Source organism: Ceratotherium simum, chromosome 23 (genome assembly GCF_057802395.1).
Source record: "Ceratotherium simum simum isolate JZ-2026a chromosome 23, ASM5780239v1, whole genome shotgun sequence".
In the NCBI taxonomy this organism is placed as follows: Eukaryota; Metazoa; Chordata; class Mammalia; order Perissodactyla; family Rhinocerotidae; genus Ceratotherium; species Ceratotherium simum.
In genome coordinates, this window is record NC_141922.1 from 5,540,224 (window position 1) to 5,565,903 (window position 25,680).

The 25,680-nt window shown below is 47.6% G+C and overlaps 1 protein-coding gene across 2 annotated transcripts in view; it reads left to right on the forward strand.

Moving 5' to 3' along the window:
• The window catches only part of COL22A1 (collagen type XXII alpha 1 chain), a 263,198-nt gene that overhangs the window by 40,237 nt on the left and 197,281 nt on the right, over positions 1-25,680 (forward strand). For both annotated transcript variants that reach the window (XM_004431045.3, XM_087447112.1), the window contains exons 4-8: positions 1,432-1,543; positions 5,524-5,647; positions 10,329-10,604; positions 20,685-20,765; positions 22,142-22,258. In XM_004431045.3, the coding sequence (XP_004431102.2) occupies positions 1,432-1,543; positions 5,524-5,647; positions 10,329-10,604; positions 20,685-20,765; positions 22,142-22,258 (710 nt within the window). The remainder of the gene's footprint in view (positions 1-1,431; positions 1,544-5,523; positions 5,648-10,328; positions 10,605-20,684; positions 20,766-22,141; positions 22,259-25,680) is intronic.

The window sequence follows — 25,680 nt, forward strand, 5'->3', positions numbered from 1 at the left end:
CTAAGGTCACACAGCTAGGACCTGGCAGTCAGGAACAGAGCCCAGACCTGTCTGACTCTACAATTCAACTCTCCATCACTGTTAAACCCTTTCTGCCCTGCTTTTTTCTTACACAGGACTTAGAACAGAGAGGTTCTCAAAAGTATGTGTTGAATGAACAAATGATCTCTTAGCACAAAATTTAGTGGTAGAAGATGCTTTGATGATCATAATGTAAGCCCTACAAGTTTATTTCCTGTTTCTCATGGCAACACCTTAGAATGTTGGAAATACCAAGAATCTTCCTATAGTCTCATGAGTTAGATACCACCGATGCCAAGAGTTGTATTAGCCCTGGAGATGCAGAAACAAGTGAGGCCTGGTGCCTGCCCTCAGTCGGCCTCCCTCTAACCTGCTGTGAGCTTTCCCATTCCCCGAGGGACACAGTTTCCAGGCAGTGTATCCCACAGTATGTCAGCCTTGGTATGGGCAGGGTTGTCAGGCTCTTCTGAGAACCCACTGCAGACTCAAGTCAGCCCTCCAGCCTGGTCTGGACTATTTTGTAGGGGGATGTGGATAAGGATGTGCGGTGGTGGTGGTGAATCATGAGTAATAACAGACCTGCCGTATCAGTTTCCTACCATATGCTGAGTGATGTGTACTCAAGACTTCATGTAACTCTCATGACAGCCCTGTGCCGTGGCATCATTGCTCTCCTTTCGTGACCAAGTAACGAGGATCCTGCGGGTTATAAAACTTGCCTAGTGTCACACATACATGTGACTGAGCTGGGTTACCCCCTCCCCCCACCAACTCACCTGATCCCAAAGGTCGTGACTTTTCCATCACTTTACACCGCTAGTGCACATGAGGTCCTTCTTAGAGTCAAAACAAAACAAACAAAAAACACCTTTCAATTAATCCTCTATCATAAAGATAGTTTTCTTCTCTCTGACATTTCACTCCTTAAAATCATGAAATTTAAAAACTGCCAAACTATAACCCAAGCAAAAACCAAACGAATTGCAAAACTGCACCTGCAGGAAGGAGAGCCCTAAGTTGCCGCTTTGCCTGCAGAGCCAGCCTGTGAGCGCAGTGTTCCCGTGGGCTTGGCTCCCTGCAGTCATCACATGGCCAGACATCTTCCATCATTCTTATCCTTGACTGTGATCCGGGACATTCCCAACACTCACATTTCCTTGGAAAACCCAGGGTCTGCGTTTCTCCTGCCCCTTTTTCCTGGCATTGGAAATGGAAATGGAAGCTGCACATCTCCTTACTCTGTTGTTTGGGTTTTCTCCCTGACTGTGTATTTGAACAGTTCCCTCTGCTTAAATCCCACATCCACTCCCCCGGGCCAGGTGGGCAGGCTGCCTGTGCAGAGCGGACATTCTTTTCTTTTGTCTCCTGTCCTCCAGGCCAAACTCACTCCCAGCTCTTCTCTTTGGACAGGTTTTGACCTGATGGACTTGTTCAGTGTGAAGGAGATCTTGGCGAAGAGAGAGAACGGAGCGCAGAGTTCCTATGTCCGGATGGGATCCTTCCCTGTGGTGCAGAGGACCGAGTGAGTGGTTACTTCTCCTTCCATCTCTTCCCTGGACACCTCGGAAAGGGCGGGAAGGAGGCCAGTCGGCCATTGTTACAGACTTAGTGCTGAGGAGGGCTTTAACCTACCCAGTGCCTGGTAAGGTTGCCCTGAGATGAAGCAACCTAGCCACTGACCTAGGAATTCAACTTGTTTCTTAGCTGATCTGTTACCATTGATTTTATTGGTTCCCTGGTCTTTCTACACTCACCTCTCCATGCAAATTAGGTGTTAATCATTCATTTATGCATGCATTTTTCTATCAGTTCATTAAATAGCAAACATTTGTGGTTCTCGGTACACGACATCTACTCTGGGCCAGCTACTGCATTACATAGCAGGCAGCACCACCCAGAATCACATAGTCATTTTGGCCAATGGAAACTCAGTTTCAATATTTACTGGGTGCCTGGCCTTACACAAGTTATTGGATGCCCCTGTGCCTCAATTATGTCATGTTTTCCACCTGAGGTGAATGTTCCTGTCTTGCCACATTTTTGAGATTATTATGATGTAAAGATTCATCCAGGGTCTCCAGTCAAGGCCTAATGACGATACCAGAATAAATGTTTCATTCTTCTTATCTCAGGCAGACAGATCTTTTGAAAACAAAAATGATATTTCATCATGCCACCCCTCCTCCATCTTAAAACCCTTTCATTGCTTCCAAGTGTTCTTAAGCTAAAGGGCTGGAAGGCTCTGTGTGTGACTGGCCCTGTCCTGCCTTCTTGGCCTCAAGCTTGTCCCCCAGCCCTCCTTTATCCAGCTTGTCTCTGACCTGGTTGCTTACCAGGCGTCTGTCTCCCACTGCAGGGCCTTTGTTCCTGCTCTTCCCTCCACCTGGGACACCTGCTCATCCTCCAAAGTACAGCTCAACCATTATACTTTCAAGGATGCCTTCCCTGAACTCCGAGATTAAGTCAGGCCTCTCCTTATCTTCTCTCCTTACAACCCATATTCCTGCATAAAACGTGGCAAAGTTGAAGCTTACTGCTCAATTGTGCAATTAGTCATTTATAGACTGTCTCCCTTGCTCAGTGAGAAGCTCTAGGACCGAGCTGAGTCTGGTCTCTGCTGTAGTCCCAGCATCATACTGAGTTCTGCCCAGAGGAGGAGATTTGTCAGTATCTGTTGAATGAATGAATGAATCCATAATGAGTGAAAACGCTCTGATAGATACTAACCCAGCAAAAGTGGGCTTGGAACACCAGGCCTCAGAGCTTGGACTTCTGCATGTGTGCAATCATTTTTCTAATTCAGTGAGCATCCTTTGAGTGCTAGCCACACACCAGGCATTGTGTAAGACTCTGACATCATCTACTGCTCACAGCACCTATATCCAAAGAGAGTGGTTGTACAGAGGAGGAAAGCGACAAGTCGCTTCCTGCCTCTGAGTCTCCTTCCCTCATGTGCAGTGGAGGCTTAATCGCTGTCAGCGACTCTTAGGGAAGGTGTGTCTTTCCCGACAGTGAGCATTACTGTCTCTATACAGATGCTGACACACAGATGCTGGGTGATGCTGTTCTTCCTTTTTTGAAATTATTTTATTGAGGTCATATTGGCTCATAACATTGTGTAAATTTCAGGTGTACATTATTATATGTCAGTTTCTGTATAGACTGCATTGTGTTCACCACCAATAGTCTAGTTTCCATCCATTACCATATACATGTGCCCCTTTACCCCTCTTACCCTTCCCTTACCCCCTTCCCCTCTAGTAACCACTAATTTGTTCTACTTATCTATGTGCGTGTTTGTTTGTCTTCCACGTCTGAGTGAAATCATACAGTTGTTTGTCTTTCTCTGTCTGACTTATTTTGCTTAGCATAATACCCTCAAGGTCCATCCACGTTGTCGCAAATGGCATGATTTTGTCTTTTTTATGGCTGAGTAGTATTCCATTGTATATGTATACCACATCTTCTTTATCCATTCATCCATTGATGGGCACTTGGGTTGCTTCCATGTCTTGGCTATTGTGAATAATGCTGCGATGAACATAGGGGTCCATAAATCTTTTTGAATTATTTATTTCATGTTCTTTGGATAAATACCCAGTAGTGGAATAGCTGGATCATATGGTAGTTCTATTTTTATTTTTTTGAGAAACGTTTACACTGATTTCCATAGTGGTTGCACCAGTTTGCACTCCCACCAGCAGTGAATGAGGGTTCCCTTTTCCCCACTTCCTCTCCAACACTTGTTATTTATTTCTTGTCTTGTTAATTATAGCCATTCGGGTATATGTGAGGTGCTTCCATTCGTATGAAGCAGAGGCTGGCCTCAAACTCAGGTCCTCCAACCCCAAACCCTTTACCTTTTTTACTTTAATTGCATAATCGGCTACATTATTTGTAGAAAGGATTGGATTTGGCCATTTTGTTTCCTTTAGATATTCTCTGTTAAGGACCTTCCTACCCTCCTGATTATAATAACTTTTTCTTAGGCTATCTATGCTTATACATATATATATATATATACATATATATATATATATATGTATGTATGTATGTATGCTTATATATACAGCCTAAGAAAAAGTCTTAATCTCTGTCTCTCTCCCTCTAGATACATATAGATGTAGATAGATATAGCATATCTATCTACATCTATATGCTATACACACACATATGTGTGTTATTTCAAAAGTGTAAGAAGAAAGTGTGTTTAGAAAAACACTGTAGCATAGTTGGACTCATTCATGTAAGAAGAAGAGAAAGAGAGTGAAGTGAAATATCTCTGTGGCTGCAAAGCCTGTGTCTGTGCAGACAGGTGGGCAAGCGCAGTCTTCCTCCTGCGTGGGCAATGACCTAGGGTGTGCCTGAATCCTGAGGAGCCCCGAGTGCTGTGAGTGACAAGTGCTGCTCCTAGTGCCTGGATGTGGCCCTGGGTGAAATCCCAGCTCAGAGAATGACTTTGAATGACTGGGCCAACTCCCAGCTTGGATCTGTGAACTGAGAATCAGAAAGGGAGGACTGATCTTTGCTCACAGGTTCTACAGCCAAATGAAGGGTCCCTGAGGGTCTGTGAGTCTGAGAACCAGGAACCCAGACGCCTTCTCATTTCCCTTCCTGGCTCTCTGGCCAGACAGCTTCCACTCCTTCCAAGGGAAAGGCAATGCCCTATGCATTCCCCAGGCAGCTCGCTGACTCCAGGGCAGGGTTCGGCCCCATCCGTGCCCAGGTTCTGCAGGGTGAAGGTGCAGCCAGCTGATGGTTAAGAAAAGAGCTCTGGAGACCAGTCCCTCTCTCTCAGTGTGAGCCTCTGCCCTGCCACTTGCCAGCCAGATTGCTTCGAGTTAACCCTTCAGAGCGTGGCTGCCATCAGCTGCAACATGAGGATCAGAACACCTTCTTTATAGCTTCTTGCAAGGAACAATTTTCATTCTGAATTTGGAGGGGAAAGGGTGGTTTCAGGACTGTCTGGGGTGGAGCTGCAGGGAGTTGAGGACTCTCCCAGATGAGGGGCTGACCCCCATGCTGGGCAGTTACCCAGGGCTCTGTGGAGACAGGAGGATGTCCTGGTGCATGGGGCAGGGAACAAAGCAGGATAAGATATCACAGTTGAGCCTTGCTGAGAAGAACAGGCAGGGAGAGGTAAAGGCTGGGAGACTCAGCTGCATTTGACCCTGAAGCAGTGGTAATTTAGCATTTATAGTTGGTTTTGTCAGGAATGGTGATGATGGAGAGATGGAAGGGAATGTGCACTGTGTGGGTGGATTTGAAGTGGCTGAGGGTGGAGGCAGGGGGACAATGAAGGTACCACAGTGCGGGTCTACAGAGGGTCGCATAGGCCCTGATCCAAGGAAAAGGCAATAAAGGAGGGAGAGAGGGTGGATTATAGAAATGCTTAACAGGTAAAATTGGCAGGACTTAGTGACCCATGGGGTGCGTAGGCTTCCTTGTCAGCTCCTGTGCTCATCGCTCAGCCTAGTGTCATCTGTCTCCGTCTCCCTCCAGGGATGTGTTCCCACAAGGTTTGCCTGATGAGTACGCCTTTGTCACAACCTTCCGGTTCAGGAAGACGTCTCGGAAAGAAGACTGGTACATCTGGCAGGTCATCGACCAGTACGGCATCCCGCAGGTCTGAGCAGCACGCCTTGTTTCAGTGGGCCACAGCTTTCTGTTTCCTTCTCATGGGGGTGGCATCACCCACGTGTTTTCTCTGGGGGCCTCTGTCCTGGGCCTCGGAGATAGAGAGTCAAGTGTATGGATCCCAGGGCTCCTGCAGGGGAATGTCACACCACCAGAGAGGTGCAGCTTTTTCCCCCAGTGATGGCCAAGTGCCCAGCACTCTGGTGGGGCAGAAGACCTCATTCATGTCTCTGGGACACTCAGCCTGACCAGGGAGGTGGCAGCCAGCTCTGCTGTCCTATAGCACGTGCTTTATAGCAGCACGAGTGACACAGCTTCGTGATGTAGTGGAGGAAACTGGCTCAGGTCAGCTAGACCTGGGTTCAAATCTCGTGTCCACTCCTTTGTTGGTGTGGCCCTGAGACATGTTAGCTTTATGAGGTTTGATGTTCTTAGCGGTAAAATGGAAGCCAGAATGCCTACTATGAATGATTGGTGGAAGCATCAGGTGAAATCATGTCTCCAAATCATCTAGAACAGTACCTGATACATAATACAGTCTTATCACAGGTAGTTCTCTTCTCATGATATTTTTTGGTTTTACCCTGAATGAAGCTCCAGAGCCCCATCTTTGCCTATCTTGGGTATGTTTGGCCTCAGTTCCTATGAAGGTAGAACAACCCATCAGCAGCACATGGCCGAGTGAGGAAAGACGTGTCTCAAAGTCAAAGCCATCAGCACAATACGTTGGTTTGAGATGGAAGCGACACTACTTTTTATGCCAAAGCCCAGTCCCCTTGTTCTCAGAGTTCACGGATCAACGCTGTCTCTGTCTGTCATTTACCCTGTGCTTTCTTAAGAAATGAACTGTGTGAAGACATTACTCACCTTTAGCTGGGGGATCCTGATTATATTTTAGTTTGGGAATGAAATAAAATAAAAGCATGCTCAAGCATTCATCCGCAGCCGCCACACTCATGGCTGCTCTCTGGGAGAACAAGCCCCTCCCGAGCTGTGGGCTCTCCCTGCTGTGGTTAAAGCTGGACCCCGACATTGCGTGCACGTGCTTATCCACACTGACACGCACTTAGAGGAGCTAGGGATTGTCCCGGCTGCTTCATAAGTCTTCACTCTGTGAGTGCTCATCACACCCTGTGAGTAGGGTCTACTGTTATCATCTCATAGGGGAGGGAACTGAGACACAGCAAGGTTAGGGCATTTGTCTACGTTGTCATAGGTCACAAGAGGGAGAGGTGGACTTTGAACCCAGACAGTCAAGCTCCAACTCTGCCATTTATCTACCATGCCCAGCTGGCTCCTGTCCCCATCAGTTAGTCCTGCTGCGTGATTTTTCTGAATGATTTCTCTCCGTCTTGGTCAGATTGAGATGCATAAACGTTTTCAGGCTTGACTGCTGGGTGGCCTGATTTCATAGCGTGGGAGGCTGAATGGAGGAGAAGAGATTCTCCTCCAGAGGTCGTTTTTCTGGAGAGCAGGCAGCTCATTGGGTCCCTCATCCCCCTCCATGTGCAGGCAAGCAGGTCTTGCTTCTCCAGTTCTCAGGGTCTGGTGCAATAGGGCTGGGTGCCTGCCACGACATTCCTGCGGGGCGAGCCCACACCACCCCCTCGTCTGGGTTCTCTTCCTCCGTGGCATTTGCAGAGCTGTGTGCTCCCTGTCTGCCATGTCTGCCTCCTTCCCTCCTTCTGCCAGAATGAGCTGAGGATTGAAATCCTGCAGAGCCATGCAGGGACTGAGCCTGCCTTGAATGACTTCAGGCTCATTTTCAAAGAGGCACCTGGCCGTTCCATTTCACTGAGCAAGCGTTGGTGGACTGCCCTTCACTGGAAGTGCCGATGATGGCCACCTTCATGCCTTGGGGAAATACTGGCTAGACACAGGAAAAATGGATAAAGGCCTGCCAGAAGATGAACTGTGGGCAGAATGGTGTTAACAGCACTCCTATGCCCTCTTTTAGTCATAGATCTATAGATCTAGGTTTTCATATTCATGAACTCATTCAGCATTTACACACTTGACAGTGGCATTTTCCCCATTTGTCATTTGGGGAAACTGAGGGGCATTCGCTCATTCCACATATGATAAAGGGACAGGAAAGAGCCTGATATGGCTGGAGCAGAGTGTGGGGCTGGTTAGAGATGACACTTGGAAGGTCAGAATTCATAGCCTGTGGGTCAGTGTAGAGCTCTTTGTTTGAGATTAGGCTTCGGGAGGTGGGCAGGCCTAGAGACAGGGAGACCAATTAGGAGACTACTGTAGTAATCTAGGCAGGAGGTGATACTGACTCAGACCAGGTAGTAATAGTAAACTGCAGAGAAATGATCAGATTTTGGATGTATTTTGAAAATAGAACCAACAGGATTTGCTGATGGGTCTGAGCCATGAAGTGCCTTCCCGAGGCCCCCCATCTGGTGTTGGTCGACACAGGATGTACGCCAGCCACGTGGCTTCCCTTGCTCTGTTTCAGGCTAGAGGTAACAGAAACATTGAGGGGAAAGCCATGTGCTCATGAATCTCCCAAGGTGGTTCAGGGGCACAGTGCTCAACCATGTGAAACTATTTTCAAGAAATAGAAGAGTCTGTTTAATATGGAAGCATTATATTATGTGTATTAGAAGTATTAGATTATTGGTCAGGTTCATAATTTTCTGTTTTTCACCCTAACCATAACTACCAGCAGGCAATGCAATTAAAAATATGTATTAGGTCCTCCTTGGCTGTACTGAAGCCATGTGGGGCCCAGAAAGAGAAACTAGAACAGCTGAGGTGTGTTATAAACACTGTAGCACTATGGTGGGCAACTTCGTTTAACGACGGGGTTCTCATTCATTCATTCATTAGTTTATTCAGTACCTTTTCATTGAGTGCTACTCCATGCCATGTATTGTCACAAGAGATGAACAAGACAGACAAAGTGCCTGCTTAAAAGGATGGAGTGGTCAGGCAATAAACAGTGAACATAATAAATGAACAGGATACTTTCATATACTGACAAAGTGCTGTGAACAAAAGTGAATAAATCAACATGCCTGGCAACGTGAGAGCAAATGGCCAGGTTAGAACCCAATTATGTGTGTGTCAGAGAAGGCTTCACTGTGGTGATTTCTTTGAACTTGCTTAATTTGTTATAGCTAATATTTAGAACAGTACTATGTAGGTGTTTTACATATATGTTAATTCATTTAATCCTCATAATGACTCTATGATATAGGCACTATTATTGGTTCCGTTTTACAAATGAGTAAATAGTACAGAGAGGTTATTAAATAACTTGCCCAAGGTCACACAGCTCAAAGTGACCTGTCAGTTTGGGTGTAGGCAGGCAATAGACAGCCAAAATTTTTGAAGAGTGTTTTAGTAAAGTGACTAGGGTAAAGGGAGATGATTAGGTTAAGGGTCAGAGTTAAGGAAACCAAGGCAGGATATTGAGGTCTCCGGGGTTAGCAATGGCAGGAAGTTGCCACCCTGGGCCTGGATGGCCTGGGCAGGGGGAGGTTGGCGGTTACTGGAGATGGTGAGTTCTGGAGTCCCAGTGGAGGAGAGCTCCCAGAGAGCCATGGTACATGGAGGAACACAGTCATCTGGCACTGCAGGGGGCAGGGAGGGGCAGGAAGACTCAATACCTGGACCCCTCTCTCTTCCTGCTCTTTGATCTCCACTCCACTGGGCTTCCCATGGGCCAAACTAACTGGAGGTCAAAGGGCACAGGAGCGCAGGTGGAGAAATCCTTAATGGTTAGACTCTGGGAGCCTGGAGCCAGGCAGAGAAGGGTGGAGCATGGGTATCAGGGCAAATGAAGACCAACTCCATAGAGGTAAAACATGAATATATTCATTCATTCATTCACTTGATGAATACTTATTTTCCATATGTTATATTATATCCCCCATCTTCGTGCACTGATAGAATATTAATCTTGTCCATTGTTGCATTCCTGACGCTCGGCATGTTGCTTGCCTGTCGCAGAGGATGTTTGTTATTGTGCGAGGGATGAAGAAATGGGCACACAGATGAGAACATATTCATTCATTCATTCATTCTAAGAAAAACAAAAGTAAAACTTTTTTCCAGAGTTTTCCAGACATTTTGCAAAGGGCTGGGGGTACTCCAGTGAACAAGAAAAGCAATGTTCTTGCCATCAAGGAACTTTATTCTACTGGGGCTTCAACTTTATCCTCAAGATGAGAGACAGAGTGGGTTAATGGATGGGGTCTCAGACTGGTAGGTGGCATCTGGCCAGAAGATGTGTTCTGTTTTGCCAGCTCAGGGTTTTAAAAGACGCTGAAACCAGTCAGGGTTTCTGTTGGTCTCACAACTCAAGTCCCTCTGCACCAGTTGTTTTGCAGTCTCACAGATGTGCTCTTACCTGCATAACCCCTCCAGGCAGTGGAGATCATGATTCCTGGGTTAATGTGTGAGTTCAATCATTCCATCTAATACAGGGCTTAGAACAGTCTGCAAGGTAGATATTATTAACACCATCATGCTGAGGGAGAAACCAAGGCTTAGAGATGTGAAGTGATTTGTCCAAGGTTGACCAGCTGGTGGAGACCACAGCCAGGATCTGACTCAGGTTTGTCAGGTCGGACTCCTAAATGCCCCCTCCCCACTTCCCCTCTCGCCCCTTGGTCCCATGCAGCTCAGGGAGCCTCTGGTCCTCTCCTTCCCAGGTATCCATCCGGCTGGACGGCAAGAACAAGACGGTCGAGTACAACGCTGTGGGTGCCATGAAGGATGCCGTCAGGGTGGTTTTCCGCGGTCCCCGGGTCAACGACCTCTTTGACCGGGACTGGCACAAGATCGCCCTGAGCATCCAGGCCCAGAATGTCTCCCTCTACGTCGACTGTGCACTGGTGCAGACACTGCCCATCGAAGAGAGGGAGAACATCGACATCCAGGGGAAGACCGTAATCGGCAAACGCCTCTACGACAGCGTGCCCATCGACGTGAGTACCAGCAGAGCCTCCTGCAGCCAAAGTCCTGGGGCCACCAGGGAGGAGCCTCAGGAGCCAGCTTCCCTGATGTCCCTCACCCCTACCTTTATCATTCATCAAGTCATTTTGTTGGACCATCTTAGAAGGTAGGACCCTAACTCAGAAAACTACCGTATTGGAACCCAAACTCATCATCACTCGTTCATTTATTCATTCAATTATTCAGCCATTCAGTCAATCATTTATCACATATATATTGAACACCTACTGTGTGCCAGGCGCACTGTGCTCAGCACGGGGGGCATGGTACATATATCTACATATATATATGTAGAGAGAGAGAGAGATGGATGATAGAGTTAGAAAGTTTCTTGTAAATTTAAGTAGAGACATTTTCCCTTTCTTCTCTGATAGAGAAAATTTCAAAAATATAGGAAAGTATATGGAAATGACATAAAAATCATCCTCACTCCACCAAACAGGGATAACAACTGGTAATGACTCAGTAACTGGTAATAGCTGTCCTCCTGTCATCATTCCATCCATGTTCTTTCCTTCTCTGTTCTTTCTCCTCTCCCCTGACTTCTTTTCTCTTATTTTTCCTTTCCTTTAATTTTTCTCTTTCTTTCCTCTAGAAATATATTCCCACCTCCATATATACAGACACACACACCATAAGTGTGAATACACGTGACACACACACGAGTTGCATGGTGCTCCGTGTGTTCTGTCTTCAAGCTGAAGTCACGCTTCTCCTCCATGACTGGGGACATCCCCTGCTTCCTGAGAAGTAACCAAATCATGATGTGGGATAGCTCTTTCCAAAACCATCCTTTATAATTTTTTACACTCATAGGCATATCTGTTATCAAATATAGTGTCATTGGATGTATGCATGGAGACCATGACTCACACCCATCAGTATATACAGCACCTAATGGAGCCTGGTACGTGGTGAGTCCTCAGGAGTGTTAGGGAAATACAGCACAGTAATTAGGAGAGTAGGCTCTGGACCAGCTGCCTGGATTCAAATCCTTGTTCTATCTCTGTGCATCTTTGGAGATTTTACTCAACATGTCAAATCCTCAGGTTTTGTTGTTATGGTTGTTTTGTGACCAGGATTGAATTGCAGCTTCTGCACATGAGTGTAGTTATGTTGGTTGCTAAAATACTGAACTAGTTCCGTGCTGGTTGGTAAATAGCAGCTGTCCCAGGCCTTCTAGTACCCCATCTCCATCTCAGCTGCCCCAGCTCGCATCCTTTCCTGGGGTGCCCCAGACTGCCTCATTCTCCAGCAAGTAAAGAGTAAGGGCCTGGCGCAGGAGGCCTCAGAGTCCCTTCTGATTGCAGGGCCTCTGCTTACTGGTTGGTAAAGGTGCTTAATATCTCCCTGACTCTAACAGGAGGTGATGACAGCACCCTATACGCAATGGTGGTACCCAGTAATATGGAGGCTGTGAGGATTGGATGGAATGATCCTCATCAAGTGTTCAGCACAGTGTTGGCACATATTAAGCCCAGGAAGAATATTAGAGTTGGTGTGTGCTTCAGAGACCACACTGTCTAGGAGTGGGAGCAAGATGGTCTTGAGGGTACAGTTGCACACACAGGCATCACTGGGTCTGCCTCTGCTCTGTGCCCTGGGGCTCCCCTACAGGACCCTGTGCCCTCCTGATAACACTCCTACTCCTCCTCATCACACAGATGTGAAGCTCTGCCCCTCCTCCTCTGCAGCAGCTTCTGAGCCAAGTCTCCCTCAGACTAGGGACAGGACAGGCCACAGGCCCTTTTGTTCTTCTGGTTTGCTCACCGTCCTGTGGAATGTGTGTTTGGTGCCTCAAAGTCTTGGTCATTGTGTGGAAGCAATTATCCCCTAAAACTTTTTCCAAGAAGACACTCCAGCTCAGACAGTGAAGTGCCTGAACCGGGGGTATTTGCGATGGAGAACAGAGGGCAGGAGCTTCACGCTATTAGGGATGGAGGGTTTTCCCAGGAAGGCGACTTTCACCAGACGAGCACTTGTTTCCGGTGAACAAATACACAGAGATCAGACCTCATCCCGAGCTGGAGGTGACTTCTGAGAGGCTAGCTAAGGGGAAGGAAGGGGCTGAATGGATGGGGACAGTGGCCAGAGTGTCTGCTGTGTGGTAGACTGGCTCATGGGCTGGTTGACTCTGGAAAGGGTGGAGCTGGGAGTTTTAGTCTCCTCATCTGTGAAATGTTGATAAGAGGAAATTATTATTAAAAGGATTAAGAGATATAGGATGAATAAAACAGCGCATATATAATATGGACATAATAAGTACTTAATAAATAGTGGCAAATAGAATTATTATAATTTAGTTATGCATAGTTATATAATTATAGAATAATATTGTTGTTCATTGTACTAATTATATGTGCACCTACTTTGGTTCAGGTACTAAAAATATAACCTAATTTGATTCTCATAATGCCTGTGAAATTTCTAGACTGTTCCTATTTTTTAAATAAAGAAGCTTCGGCTCAGTAAGGCTAAATTAATTCACTCAATAAATGTGTATTTTACTTTATTCTTTATTGAGGTATAATCATATACAGTAAAATGCACAGATCTTAAGTGTGGACTTTGATGAGTTCTGTCAAATGTATACACCCGTGTAATTAGCCAAATGTATATATACATATTTTAAGTTGCCTAAAATCATCCAGCTGGCCAGGGGTGGAGGGGGGTTGCAAATCCACACCTGCTCCCCCAAAACCTGCGAGAGAATGCCTGGGCTTTCCAGTCCATACCAGCATGTCAGCGAGACACCTGCTGGCGCCTCTCATTGTTCTGGGTAGTTTGTGTGATCAAGTAGCCACTGTCTGTCTGCCCTGGGAAAATACCAGCTCTGTGATGGTGGCTGCTGTTTCCATCCTGTCTGTCGCTTCATCTGTCTGAAACACAGTAGGCTCTCAACATATGTTTCATGGATAGAAAAAGATCTCTGACTTTAAGACACCTATGGTCTCATATAGAAAAAGATTCACACTGAGGTCATTTCAGTCTAACTGAGTAATTCCAGGATAGAAATAAGCATCAGATAATACAGGACCCAGAGGAAAGGTATCTGACCTACATGAACAGGAAAGGTAGAAGGGGATGGGCAGGGTGGCTTCCTAGAGGAGGTGACTCCTGGGATGAGCCCTGACGGATGAGTAGGATTTGTCCATGCAGAGGAGCCTGAATCCTCACTGCTTCAGGCGGCACTGTGCACACAGCATGATGCTCTTGAGGTGGCAAGAGCTTGAAGTACAGTGTAGGGTGAGGCAGGGCTGGAGGCAGGGGCCAGGGGCCCAGGCCTTTCCGTGCACAGGCCTTGGGATCAGCCTGTAGGTGAAGTGGGCTGGGAAGGGTTGAGGCAGGGCAGGGAGAGGTCAGGGCTGTATTGGAGGACATTACCTGGGGCTGCAGAGAGCAGGCTGGATGGAAAGGAGGAGGGGTGAGGCTGGTTAGGGAATGATGAGAGAGGCCCAGGGTCTGGGGTGGGGCAAGGCCGGCGTGCTGGGGGAGAGGGCTGGGTGCTGGCTTCGGGAATAGTGCGGTTCCTGTGAATCTCTGCTGAGAGCAGGTGCACGAGAAACTGGCAAGCGAGTGGATGGGCATCTAGGCCAATGGACGGGGTGCCAGTCCCTGAACTGCAGGGAGAGCAGAGAAAGGAGGAGAGTCAAATCCTTGCGGATGGGAAGGGGTGTTCCTGGGCTGTGAGGGTGGAGCTTGTCTGGGGTGCCTGCCATGCTGAGACCCCTCCCCCTGTCCCTGTCCTGAGGCCCCATCAGCCTTCCTTTCCCATTTCTGCTCCTGTGTTGCAGACCCCTGCCCCCCTCCAGATACTAGGGAATGGCGTTGGTCGCTGAGAAGCTGTAACCCCTCCCAGGAATCAGAGGGATTCATTTTTGATGCCCTCCAGCTCTCTGGGGCTGTTTCGTGTCTGGTTCTAGCAGAGACCAGCCCCCGCCAGCCTCACTCTGAGCGGCAAACCCCGAGGGGCCCTCATCCTCCACGTGGTCAGCGCTCGGGATTCTATGGGGCTGCCCGCATTGCTGCTCTCGCTCCGGCCCCAAAACCACGACTCATTTTTAGGTAAAAAAAGAATCATAAAGAGACAAGTACACTTATGTTCCAACTGGGAAGGAGGCTGCTGGCTCTTGTCTTCCTCCCAGCCTATTAGTTTTGTGGGGCAGACCCGACCCCACCTGGAGTCGGAGCAGTGGTTACTTGAGTCAGCAGCACGCCCCAAACTGGCGCCTTGCTGTGCACTGCTCGCCAGGTTCCCAGTAGTTCACACGCGCCAACAAAGTTAATCTGGGCTACAGCCCCACGAGCTCGTTCACCGTGTCGGCCCCATTTAGCAGGGAAATTCAGGCACAGAGAGAGGGAAGAGCTTGCTCAAAGCGGCAACATTAGGAAGCCATAGTGCAGGCTTCACAGTCTGCTTTTAAGTTCTGCGTTTTACTGTGAGTCTGGAACTCTCGGTCCGGTCCTGCCCTGACTCTGAAATTCGATGATCACGTTGGGCCCTTAATTGGGCCATTTTTACCCACAGTGTGGAGTCTCTGGACTCAAGTATGTCCCCCCATCTCCTCCTTTTGTCACTTACATTAGCTGAGTGTCCACTTTGTACCCAGTACTAGGGAATCCCAGAGCCTCTGACATTTGTCAATAGAATACTGCACCCACTTACTGTCTCATGCTGTATTTCTAGATTAAAAACAAATACTAATGGAATATATGGAGAGAGAATCCATAAATCCCTCACCCTTTAGTAAATCTTCCAAAAGCATAGGCTGGGGTACTTGCGACCAGGTGTCCCCGGGGCCTTGAACACAGTGGGAAGAGACCCCAGAGTGCCTGCGGCTCCTCCTGCGATGGGCGCATGCTTCTTTGCCTCACGTGGTCTTCACCACAGCCCTGCGAGTTGGTGTCATCATCTCCATCTTACAGAAGAGGAAACAGGCTCAGGGAATTGATGTGCTTTGACCAGCTGAAGGAGGAGCAGAGCTGAGACTTAGATGTGGCCTGGCTAATCCCAGCTTCCAAGCTCTCTGCACACCTAGTCAGTTTCCACATGTAGCCAGAAAAGGATCAGCAAGCTGCAAATGGGTGGGACCTGGAGGGAAGCCAGGGCTGGGGAGAAGATCCATGCGGTAGTTCAACCCAGAATTGCTGAGAACGTAAATGTGAGTCTCAGAATAGAGTGGGGGCCAGAGGGATGTCAGGAAATGGACCCCCTGGCTTGGTGGAGGGAGGGGAGAAGGAGGAAGGACTGGGGTGGCCAGGGAACCGTGGGATTTCAGATGGCTGGAAAGGGGCCCCTCCTGACTCCCAGGCCCCCTCATCTCTGGGAACATCTGTCCAGGTCTCAGGCTGTCCATGCTCCATCTCTGACTCTGAGCCTCTGCCTCTTTCTTCTCCACTCCTATCCATGCGGCCTTGCCAAACAGGCCCAGCTGCTGAGCGTGTATGCTTGCTAATGCAGAAAGCAGGACCCTCTTTAAAATAGGTCTTGTTCAAAAGCACAATTTCATGTTTTGTTATTTTCTTCCATCTGTGGGCTGATGTCTCTACAGGAAATAAAACAGACGGACAACTGGAATTGCTATTGTTTCTGCTAAGCAAGTCAGTGGGGTGTGGGTTTCACCGAGAGGGGCACGTTGTAAGGCCAGGGGGACAAGGTCAGGAGCTGACCATCTGCTGGTCAGGTCTCTGAGGGACTCCCGAGTGCAGCACAGGCCAGAGAGGGGCACAGGGACGTGCAAGGCCAGGGCACTTATCAGCGTTCAGTAAAATAAGCATTCCTCCGTCCATTGATTCAGCTCAATGCCATTTGATAAACATTTGTCCATGCATGGATTCATCCATTCAACCACCAATTCTGTGCCTCTAGGACGTCTGCTGTGTGTCAGGAAAAGCTCTGGTTCTGGGGGTACAATGAGAGACAGGAGATAAGAAGGCCCACCTCACAGAGTTTATGTTCTAGTAGGGGAAATAGATTTTCAAAAGTAAACTGAGAAATGCATACAAAATGATGTACAGGCATATCTCAGAGATATTGCAGGTTCGGTTCCAGACCACCAAAGTAAAGCAAATATCACAATAAAGCGAGTCATACAGGTTTTTTGGTTTCCCAGTGCATATAAAAGTGATGTCTATATTATACTATAGTCTATTAAATGTGAAATAGCATTTTGTCTAAAAAAACAATGTATATACCTAGTTAAAAAATAATTTATTGCCAACAAGTGCTAACCATCATCTAATCCTTCAGTGAGTGGTAATCTTTTTGCTGGTGAAGAGTCTTGCCTTGATGTTGATGGCTGCTGACTGATCACGGTGCTGGTTCCTGAAGGTTGGGGTGGCTTTGTCAATCTCTTAAAATAAGACAACAGTGAAGTTTGCCACGTTTATTGACTCTTCGTTTCATGAACATTTCTCTGTAGCACGTGATGCTATGAAGTTCTACTGTGGGTAGAATTGGAGTCAGTCCTCTCAAACCCTGCCACTGCTTTATCAACTAAGTTTATGTAATATTCTGTGTAATATGTAATATTCTAAATCCTTTGTTGTCATTCCAACAGTATTCGCAGCATCTTCACCAGGAGTAGATTCCATCTCAAGAAACCACTTTCTTTGCTCATCCATAAGAAGTAACTCCTCACCCCTTAAAGTTTTATCATGAGATTGCAGCAATTCAGTCTCATCTTCAGGCTCCCCTTCTAATCCTAGTTCTCTTACTATTTCTACCACATCTGCAGTTACTTCCTCCACTGAAGTCTTGAGCCCCTCAAAGTCACCATGAGGTTTGAAATCAGCTTGTTCCAAACTCCTCTTAATGTTGATATTTTGAGCTCTTCCTGTGAATCATGACTGTTCTTAATGGCATCTAGAATGGTCAATCCTTTCCAGAAGGTTTTCAATTTTCTTTGCCCAGATCCCTCAGAGGAATCACTATCTATGGCAGCTGTAGCCTTATGAAATGTATTTTTTAAATTGTAAGACTCGAAAATTGAAATTACTCCTTGATCCATGGCTGCAGAATGGACGTAGTGTTAGCAGGCATGAAAACAACATTAATTTCACTGTACATCTCCATCAGAGCTCTTGGGTGACCAGGTGCATTGTCAATGAGAAGTAATATTTTGAAAGGAATCTCTTTTTCTGAGCAGTAGGTCTCAGTAGTGGGCTTAAAATATTCAGTAAACCATGTTGTAAACAGATGTGCTGTCATCCAGGCTTTGTTGTTCTATTTATAGAGCACAAGCAGAGTAGATTTAGCATAATTCTTAAGGGTCCTAGGTAAATGAGCATTGGCTTCAACTTAAAGTCATCAGCTACACTAGCCCCTAACAAGAGGGTTAGCCTGTCCTTTGAAGCTTTGAAGCCAGGCATTGACTTCTCTCTAGCTGTGAAAGTCCTAGATGGCATCTTCTTCCAATATAAGACTCTTTCATCTACATTGAAAAATCTGTTGTCTAGTGTAGCCATCTTCATTATCTTAGCTAGATTTTCTGGATAACTTGCTGCAGCTTCTACATCAGCACTTGCTGATTCATCTCGCACTTTTATGTTATGGAGATGGCTTCTTTCCATAAACCTCATGGAACAACCTCTGCTAGCTTCAAAGTTTTCTTCTGCAGCTTCCTCACCTCTGTCAGCATTCACAGAATTGGAGAGAGTTAGGACTTTGCTCTGGATTAGGCTTTGGTTTAATGGAATGTTGTGGCTGGTTTGATCTTCCATCCAGACCGCTAGAACTTTCTCCATATCAGCAATAAGGCTGTTTCGCTTTCTTATCATTTGTATGTGCACTGGAGTAGCACTTTTAATTTCCTTCAAGAACTTTTTATTTGCATTCACAAAGTAAGCGTTTGGCACAAGAGGCCTAGCTTTTGGCCTATCTTGGCTTTCGAAATGCCTTCCTCACTCAGCTTAATCATTTCTAGCTTTTGATTTAAAGTGAGAGACATGCGACTCTTCCTTTCACTTACACACTTAGAGGCCATTGTAGGGTTATTAATTGGCCTAATTTCAATATTGTTGTGTCTAAAGGAATAAGGAGGCCCGAGGAGAGGGAGAGAGACAGGGGAATGGCTGGTGGGTAGAGCAGTCAGAACACACACAACATTTATCAATAGAATTTACCACCTTATATGAACGTGGCTCATGGCACCCCAAACCAATTATAGTAGTAACATCAAAGATCACTGATCACAGATCACCATAACAAATATAACAAAGAAAAAATTTGAAATATTGCGAGAGTTACTAAAATGTGACACAGAGACACGAAATGAGCAAATGCTGTTGGAAAAATGGCACCGATAGACTTGCTCAATGCAGGGTTGCCACAAACCTTCAATTTGTAAAAAACGCGCTATCTGTAAAGTGCAATAAAACGAGGCATGCCTGCACGTGGTAAGTGCTGTTATGAAGATGTACGGGATGGTATGTTAGATTGACAAGTGACGAGGAGGGCCTGGGCTCAGATGGGTGGTTACAGAGGTGAAAGGTGAGAGGAGCCAGCCTTGTGAAGAGCAGGAGGGAGGAAACAGGGGTACCATGAGAACAAAGCATGTGGGCAGACAGAGCTCAGTCAGAGCTCAGAACCCAGAGGGGAGATGACAGTGAATATGGAATTACTGCACAGTCTGCTACATTCAGTGTTAGCTGGATGTACGAGGTGCCAATGTGGTAGAGAAGAGGGCCTGACAAACTCTTCCTGACAATAGAGGAGGTGTATCAGTTATCTGTTGCTGCATAACAAATTACCCCTCCTCTAAAAAAAAAAAAAAAACAGATAAGAACAACCAACATTTATTGTCTCATAGTTCCTGTGGTTCAGGAATCTGAGAGTGGCTAAGCTAGGTGGTTCTTGCTCAGATGTCTCGGGAGGTTGCCATCCAGCTGGTGGCTATTGCTGGGGTCATCTCAAAGCTCCAATGAGACTGAAAGACCCACCTCCAAGGTCACTCAGGTGGTTGTTGGCAGCCACCAGTGGGCTGTTGAACTGAGGGCCTCAGTTCTTGCTGGTGGCTTGCTGGAACTGGACCCGGTGTCTCTTTACATGAGCTTCTCCATAGGGCAACTCCCAGCATGGCAGCTGGTGACCCCCAGGGTGAGTGATGAGAGAGAGAGAGAGAAAAGGAGAGAGAGAGCTCACACTAAGGAAAGAAGCCAGTCTTTTCATCACCTAATCTCAAAAGTGACATGCTGTCAATTTAGCAATGTTCTAGTCATTGGAAGCAAATGACTAAGTCTCTCCTACACTCAAGGGGAGAGGAATGAAGCTCCCTGTCTTGGAGGTGACTAAGAGTTTGCTAATTTTTAGGGACTTTTCTAGAAGAGGGACCACATACAAAGCCATGGATGTGAGAAACCATGAGGTCAGATGTGGTAGAGTACACATGTGGATTGAAGAGAAGTGCACCTGGATAAGCAGGTAGAGCCAGGTCCTGGAGGGCTTGGCCATCCTACAAGAAGGCCTGGGCATTGTCTGTAGACTCTACACATGTGTGTGTGCCTTTGTATGTGGGTGTGGGCGTATGTGGCTGTTTGACACCACAGTCCCTTTAAATTATATTAAGAGGCTGTGGTATTAAAGAGGTGATAGGAGCAAATTTTTATTTTAAAGAGTTTATTTAAACAACTGTGTGAAGATGCCTGGGGAGGTTGAAAATAGGGATTCACTGAATTTTTGGAGACTGTTGCAACAGAATCATGGAAGGGGCTTGAAATAGATGCAGTGACAGTGAAAGGGGAGAGGAGGATAGGTGTGATAGAGGACAGGCCATAGTACATTCAGAGTAGAATAAAGCAGTGACTTTAATCTTGTGCCAATGACCCTCCTTGCCCTAGGGGCTCTCACTTTTAGAAGGGGAGTGTGTAAGCAGATGACACTTAGGTTCCCTCTGAAGTTCAGCTCAGGGAAGAGAGTGACCCGGGGTCAGACCAGGAGGGACTCCAAGGAGGAAGTGGGTCCTGATACCTGGGCAGCACCTGTCTGAAACCATGGAGGCTTCTGGGTTCCAAAGTCCCCAAAACTCATCTTCTGTCCTCATTTTTCTTTCCAGTTCGACCTACAGCGGATTGTGATTTACTGTGACTCCCGACACTCAGAATTGGAGACCTGTTGTGACATCCCCTCAGGCCCGGTGAGCAAAGACTCTTGCCTGGAGATGTTGGGAGGAAATAGGTACTTAGTCTCTGGAAGGGAAGTGGTGTCCAGGGCCTAGGAATGGGTGGTCGGGAGTCAGGGGGACACCTGCCATCAGAATGGGACCTGAGAGGGAGCCTGGTGATCATCACTTGGGTTTTATTTCCTGAGCAAACAGGGTGTGGGCTGGGGGATCAGGGACATGCAGGTCCTATCAGGGGGCTGCTGTGGTCCCAGCCTGATTAGCAGACATTGGTCGTGTCTGAAACGTCCATAAGACGTTTGGTCCATGAGACATTTGGTCCATGTCCACAAGGTCCTTGACATTTGGTCCTGTTCAAAATGTCCATGAGCGTATGTGGCCTATGCCAAATGGTTTTGGACAGGACCAAATATCCAGAACCTTTTGGCATGAACCCAGTGTCTCCATGGACACTTTGGACAGGAGCAAAGATGACCTAATATCAAGGACTTTTTGGCGTGGCAAATATGGACATCGCAGCCAAACAGGAAGAGGCAGCTAGTAGTCAGGATTTGGAAGGGCGAGACAGACCACAGTTGGCCCTCAACCATCCATATGCAGGTTCTGCCTCTCCCTGGAATCTCTCCACCTCTGGCCCTTTTCAAGTCTCTCCCTCTCCTACCTCTGTACCAAATCCTAGTTCCAAGTCTGCTTGCAAGGTGGAAGTAGTCATAGGGGCTGCTTCCCAGGGTGAAGGATGAAGTCCACGTACAGTGCTTGGGTGGTCCAGTCCCCAAGACACAATGAGCGCTTGGTCAGGGTGCCCCATCTCAGGACGATTATGGTGCACAGGCTCACAGTGGTGGTTGCTACCACAGCCGGGGATTTAAGTTAGATGTGCCTGACTGTTGAGAGAGAGGGTGAGGGGATGAGGACAGATAAGAGTGTGAGAGAATAAAGGGAAGGAAGCGAGCAAGGGTAGAAGGAGAGGGAAGTGGTAAGGTAGGAAATAAGTCGCTATTGAGCACCTACTGGGTGTGAGACACTGAGCTGGGTGCTTCAACGTGCTGTCCCAATAAATCCTCCTCGCCACAGTATGATGGAAATGCCCTTGTCCCCCTTCTGCAGAGATTAACACTGAGGCTTAGACGGACCAAGCTGTTCTTGCAGGTTGCTGAGAGGCCAGTGAAGTGGCTGAGACCGGGTTGGCCCAGGCCGGTGTGACTCCAAGGCTTCAGAGCCTAGGACCTGCGGGCAGACATGACTTGCCCTCTCTGCTCACGCTCAGGCATCCTCAGGGTTCCTGGCTCCCCTTTGCCTGCATGGTTCTGAGAAAGCTCCAGACTGTGCCCCCTGCTGGGCAGCAGTGCTGGATGAGAAGCAAGTTCTGACTCACGGGACTTTCTCTCCAGTGCCAGGTGACAGTGCTGACAGAGCCTTCACCCCCGCCCCAGCAGCCTCCCACCGCCGGCAGTGAACAGATTGGGTTGTTGAAGACCATCAACTGCTCCTGCCCAGCTGGAGAAAAGGTACCCTCTGCAGTCCACCCTCAGCCCCCAGGCCAGAGCCCCAGAGCTGAGCTGGGCAGGGTGGTCAGCAGGACGGGCAGTGGAGGTAGGAGTTTCCCATCATGCATGTGGTCTGCTGGGACAAGATGGCCCAGATTCTGGATGACTCTTAGGTCAGGGAACTGTTCTTGCTCCTTGGAACTCTTGTTTCTTGATTTGTGTGCACACTGGAGGGGAGCTCCTTAGACCTGGCTCTAATTAATGTCTCCCTGAAGTTAATAATGTATTCCCAAGGTTGCCTACCTCCTACTTGTATCCCCTCCACTCACATGCAACTAAATAAAAGCAGATGTGGTTTGAGAATAAGACCCAGAACGGGAATGGCTGAGAGCTTAGATGTGCTCTGCAGAGTACATCTTCATCCCTTTCTTCTCAATGTTTCTTGAGTATTATAGAGTATTAGCCATACTCTATAATCTAAATACATATATGAGTAGAGTTCTATGCATCTTGTTTCTAATTTTAAAAACTAGTGTGTTTCTATGAACAGCACCACCACCACACACTGGCCTATATGAAATGTCTCGTTGAGTGCCTGAGGCCTTCACCTGCTCTGGTTTTCTGCAGACCAGTGGCCCTTTGGATAAGAAAAAAATGTTTTTCATTGTTTGAGCAGAAATAAACAAATACACAAGGATGACAAAAGGTAGAACTGTGCTGGAGAAGGTCTCTGAGAAGTTCTGCTGGACCCACAGCCCCCGGCCCTGGATCGCCAGCCTATGGTCTTCCATTGCTGTGTCTGTACCTCCCAGCTTGGGGCCAGCACACAGGAGGTGCTTAGAGACTTTGTGAGAGACTAAGGAGACACAGACAGTGATAGGAAATCACAGTTGAAGGGACACACTAAGAATTTCCTAACAGTTTTCTTTCAGTAAGCCTGTCCTGGCAGACTCCCCTCCTTCCCTTCCTTCCTCTCCTCTGTCCTTCACTCCTTCCCTCCTTCCCACCCAGAGAGCCAGACCCTGGGGAGACAGGGAGTCCCCAGGGAACTCTCCATCAAGTGGGGTTGTCAAACCCTGGCCCAACTTGCTGGAGGGCTAAGCCGGCTGGCTCAGTCATGCTGAGAGCTGAGGCTTTTTGTGGGCAGAAGTGAAGTGAAGGCTCTTTGGGCCTAGTGCCCACCTGCAGGGTTAGGAATGTGAGAAGTTGGGAGGGAGCCAAGGAGGGTGCACACATAGCACTGGGCAGGCTCCTCCTCCATCCCCCTGGCAGGCTCAGGCAGGCCATAGACAACCTGTTGATCTGGTTCTCGCCTGTCAATGAAATAACAAAAACAGCTGTCTAAACCCAAATCCTTCTGAATCCTTTTCCATTAAGAGCCCTGAATGAGAAGGGTAGTGGCCTTGTGAGGTTTGATCACCAGCCACTGTGCATACAGACAGACTGTGCCAGGGAGGGTGGCCAGCACTAGCCCTGTCCAGTCCACAGCTTTTCTCAGAGCCAGGCCGTGCCCTGAATGTGTCCCACCGAGGCTCCTGTGGTCCCGGGCGCAGACCCCCGGGGAAGGAAGTCTGGGGCCAAGCAGGCCTCCACCCTCTTTTCTCCCGTCTTCCTACTCTCAAGCTCTCAAATGCCCCCTGGCTCTCCACTCACCTCCTTGATGGGGCTTATGGATCCCCTCCCTGACCACTCCCACCCTGCGTGGCCCATGGGGGTCCCCAGTTGCCTTTCTGGCATCTCACTCCACTTTCCCCTCCCAATTTCTATGCCTAGCAGGAAATTCTGGTTCCTTGGAGGGGGTCATGATCTTTCTTGCCTTCTGGCATTTGCATATGCAGCACCTTCTGCCTGGAACATCTTTCCCCACTCCCCCTCCTTCATCTGGCTAACGTCTTCTCTTCTTCCAAGACATCCCCAAGGAATCCTTTTCTGAGCACATTATTATCTGTATGATTTCCTTCCTCCCTCCCTTTGCCCTCTCCCCTGTCTTCCTTCCCTCATTCCTTCTCTCCTTAACTCCTTCCTTCTATTATTCACCATCCATCCATTCAATAACTATTTATTCAGCATCTGCTATTTCCAAGACCCTATGACTGTTTTCTCTCCCTGTGCTTCCATCTACCATAACAATGATCACATTGGACTAAAAATATCTACTTGTCTTTAATTCCATAAGTTCCAGATGGCAAAGACTGAATCTTGACGTGTCTGTATTTTCAGCTACTGATATATAGCATGACATTATTAAATAATGGTTGAATTGATGGATAAGTGGATCAAGGTATGAAGGATGGAGGGATGGATGGTGGACAGACAGATGAGAGAGAGGGATAAAGGAACACACCCTCTCTTTCTTGCCAGCAAGACAAGGTCTTGCTCTTCAAGATTATCAATCAATTTACTAATTTTCAGACTCTGGGTGGCATCACCCAATAACCCATTCCTTTATTCACTCAATCACCCCTTATTTTTGACAATAACCATTATGCACCCACTGTGTGCTGGGTCCTGATGCTATAAGACACGTAGGACATGGTCCTCAAAAGTCTACCACCTGGCTGGGACACACAGAAGCTCGGAGGCCTGAGCAACCCCTAGGAGCTCACCACCAGGCCTGCTCAAGAACCTCCCAAGCACAGGCGGTGTGAAGGGGGCCTCTTCTCCTCTCCCCCAGAAGATATTGTGTGGAAGAGCCTCAACAACCGCCTCATTAAATAGACTTTGCCTTCCTCCTCCATCTTCAATTCCATAGAAAACGCAACATAAAGGGTCCACAAAGTCTGAGAGTTCTCTCCTGGGAGGAAGAACTCTGGCCACAGGCAGACTTGGCTTCTGATGGTTTAAATCTTCCATTTAGTTTACATAACATTCCCACTATTCACCTAGGTCAACATGATGCCTTTTGGGTCCGCATTTCCTTCTCTAGAACCAATCATGGATTGGTGTGTACATATCATGTGTACAGGGATTCCTGTGGGCACCACATGACATCAAACACACATGCAAAATCGTTGATCTCCATTTGCATGTGTAAATGAACTCGTGTGAATGCATTAAAAAAAAAATACGTTCCTGGGGCTGCCCGGTGGCGCAAGTGGTTAAGTGTGCACACTCCGCTTCGGCGGCCCGAGGTTCGCGAGTTCGGATCCTGGGCACGCACTGGCGCACCGCTTGTTAGGCCATGCTGTGGCAGCGTTCCATATAAAGTAGAGGAAGATGGGCATGAATGTTAGCTCAGGGCCAATCTTCCTCAGCAAAAGAAGAGGAGGATTGGCAACAGATGTTAGCTCAGGGCTGGTCTTCCTCACACACACACAAAAAAATACATTCCTGAAGTAGCTAAGTACACAGCTGTGACTGGAGTGTACCTGGTTTTTAGTGATGGGTGGTGCACACATGTAAATGGATACAGTGTCACTTTTCATTAATGCGATGAGATTTAC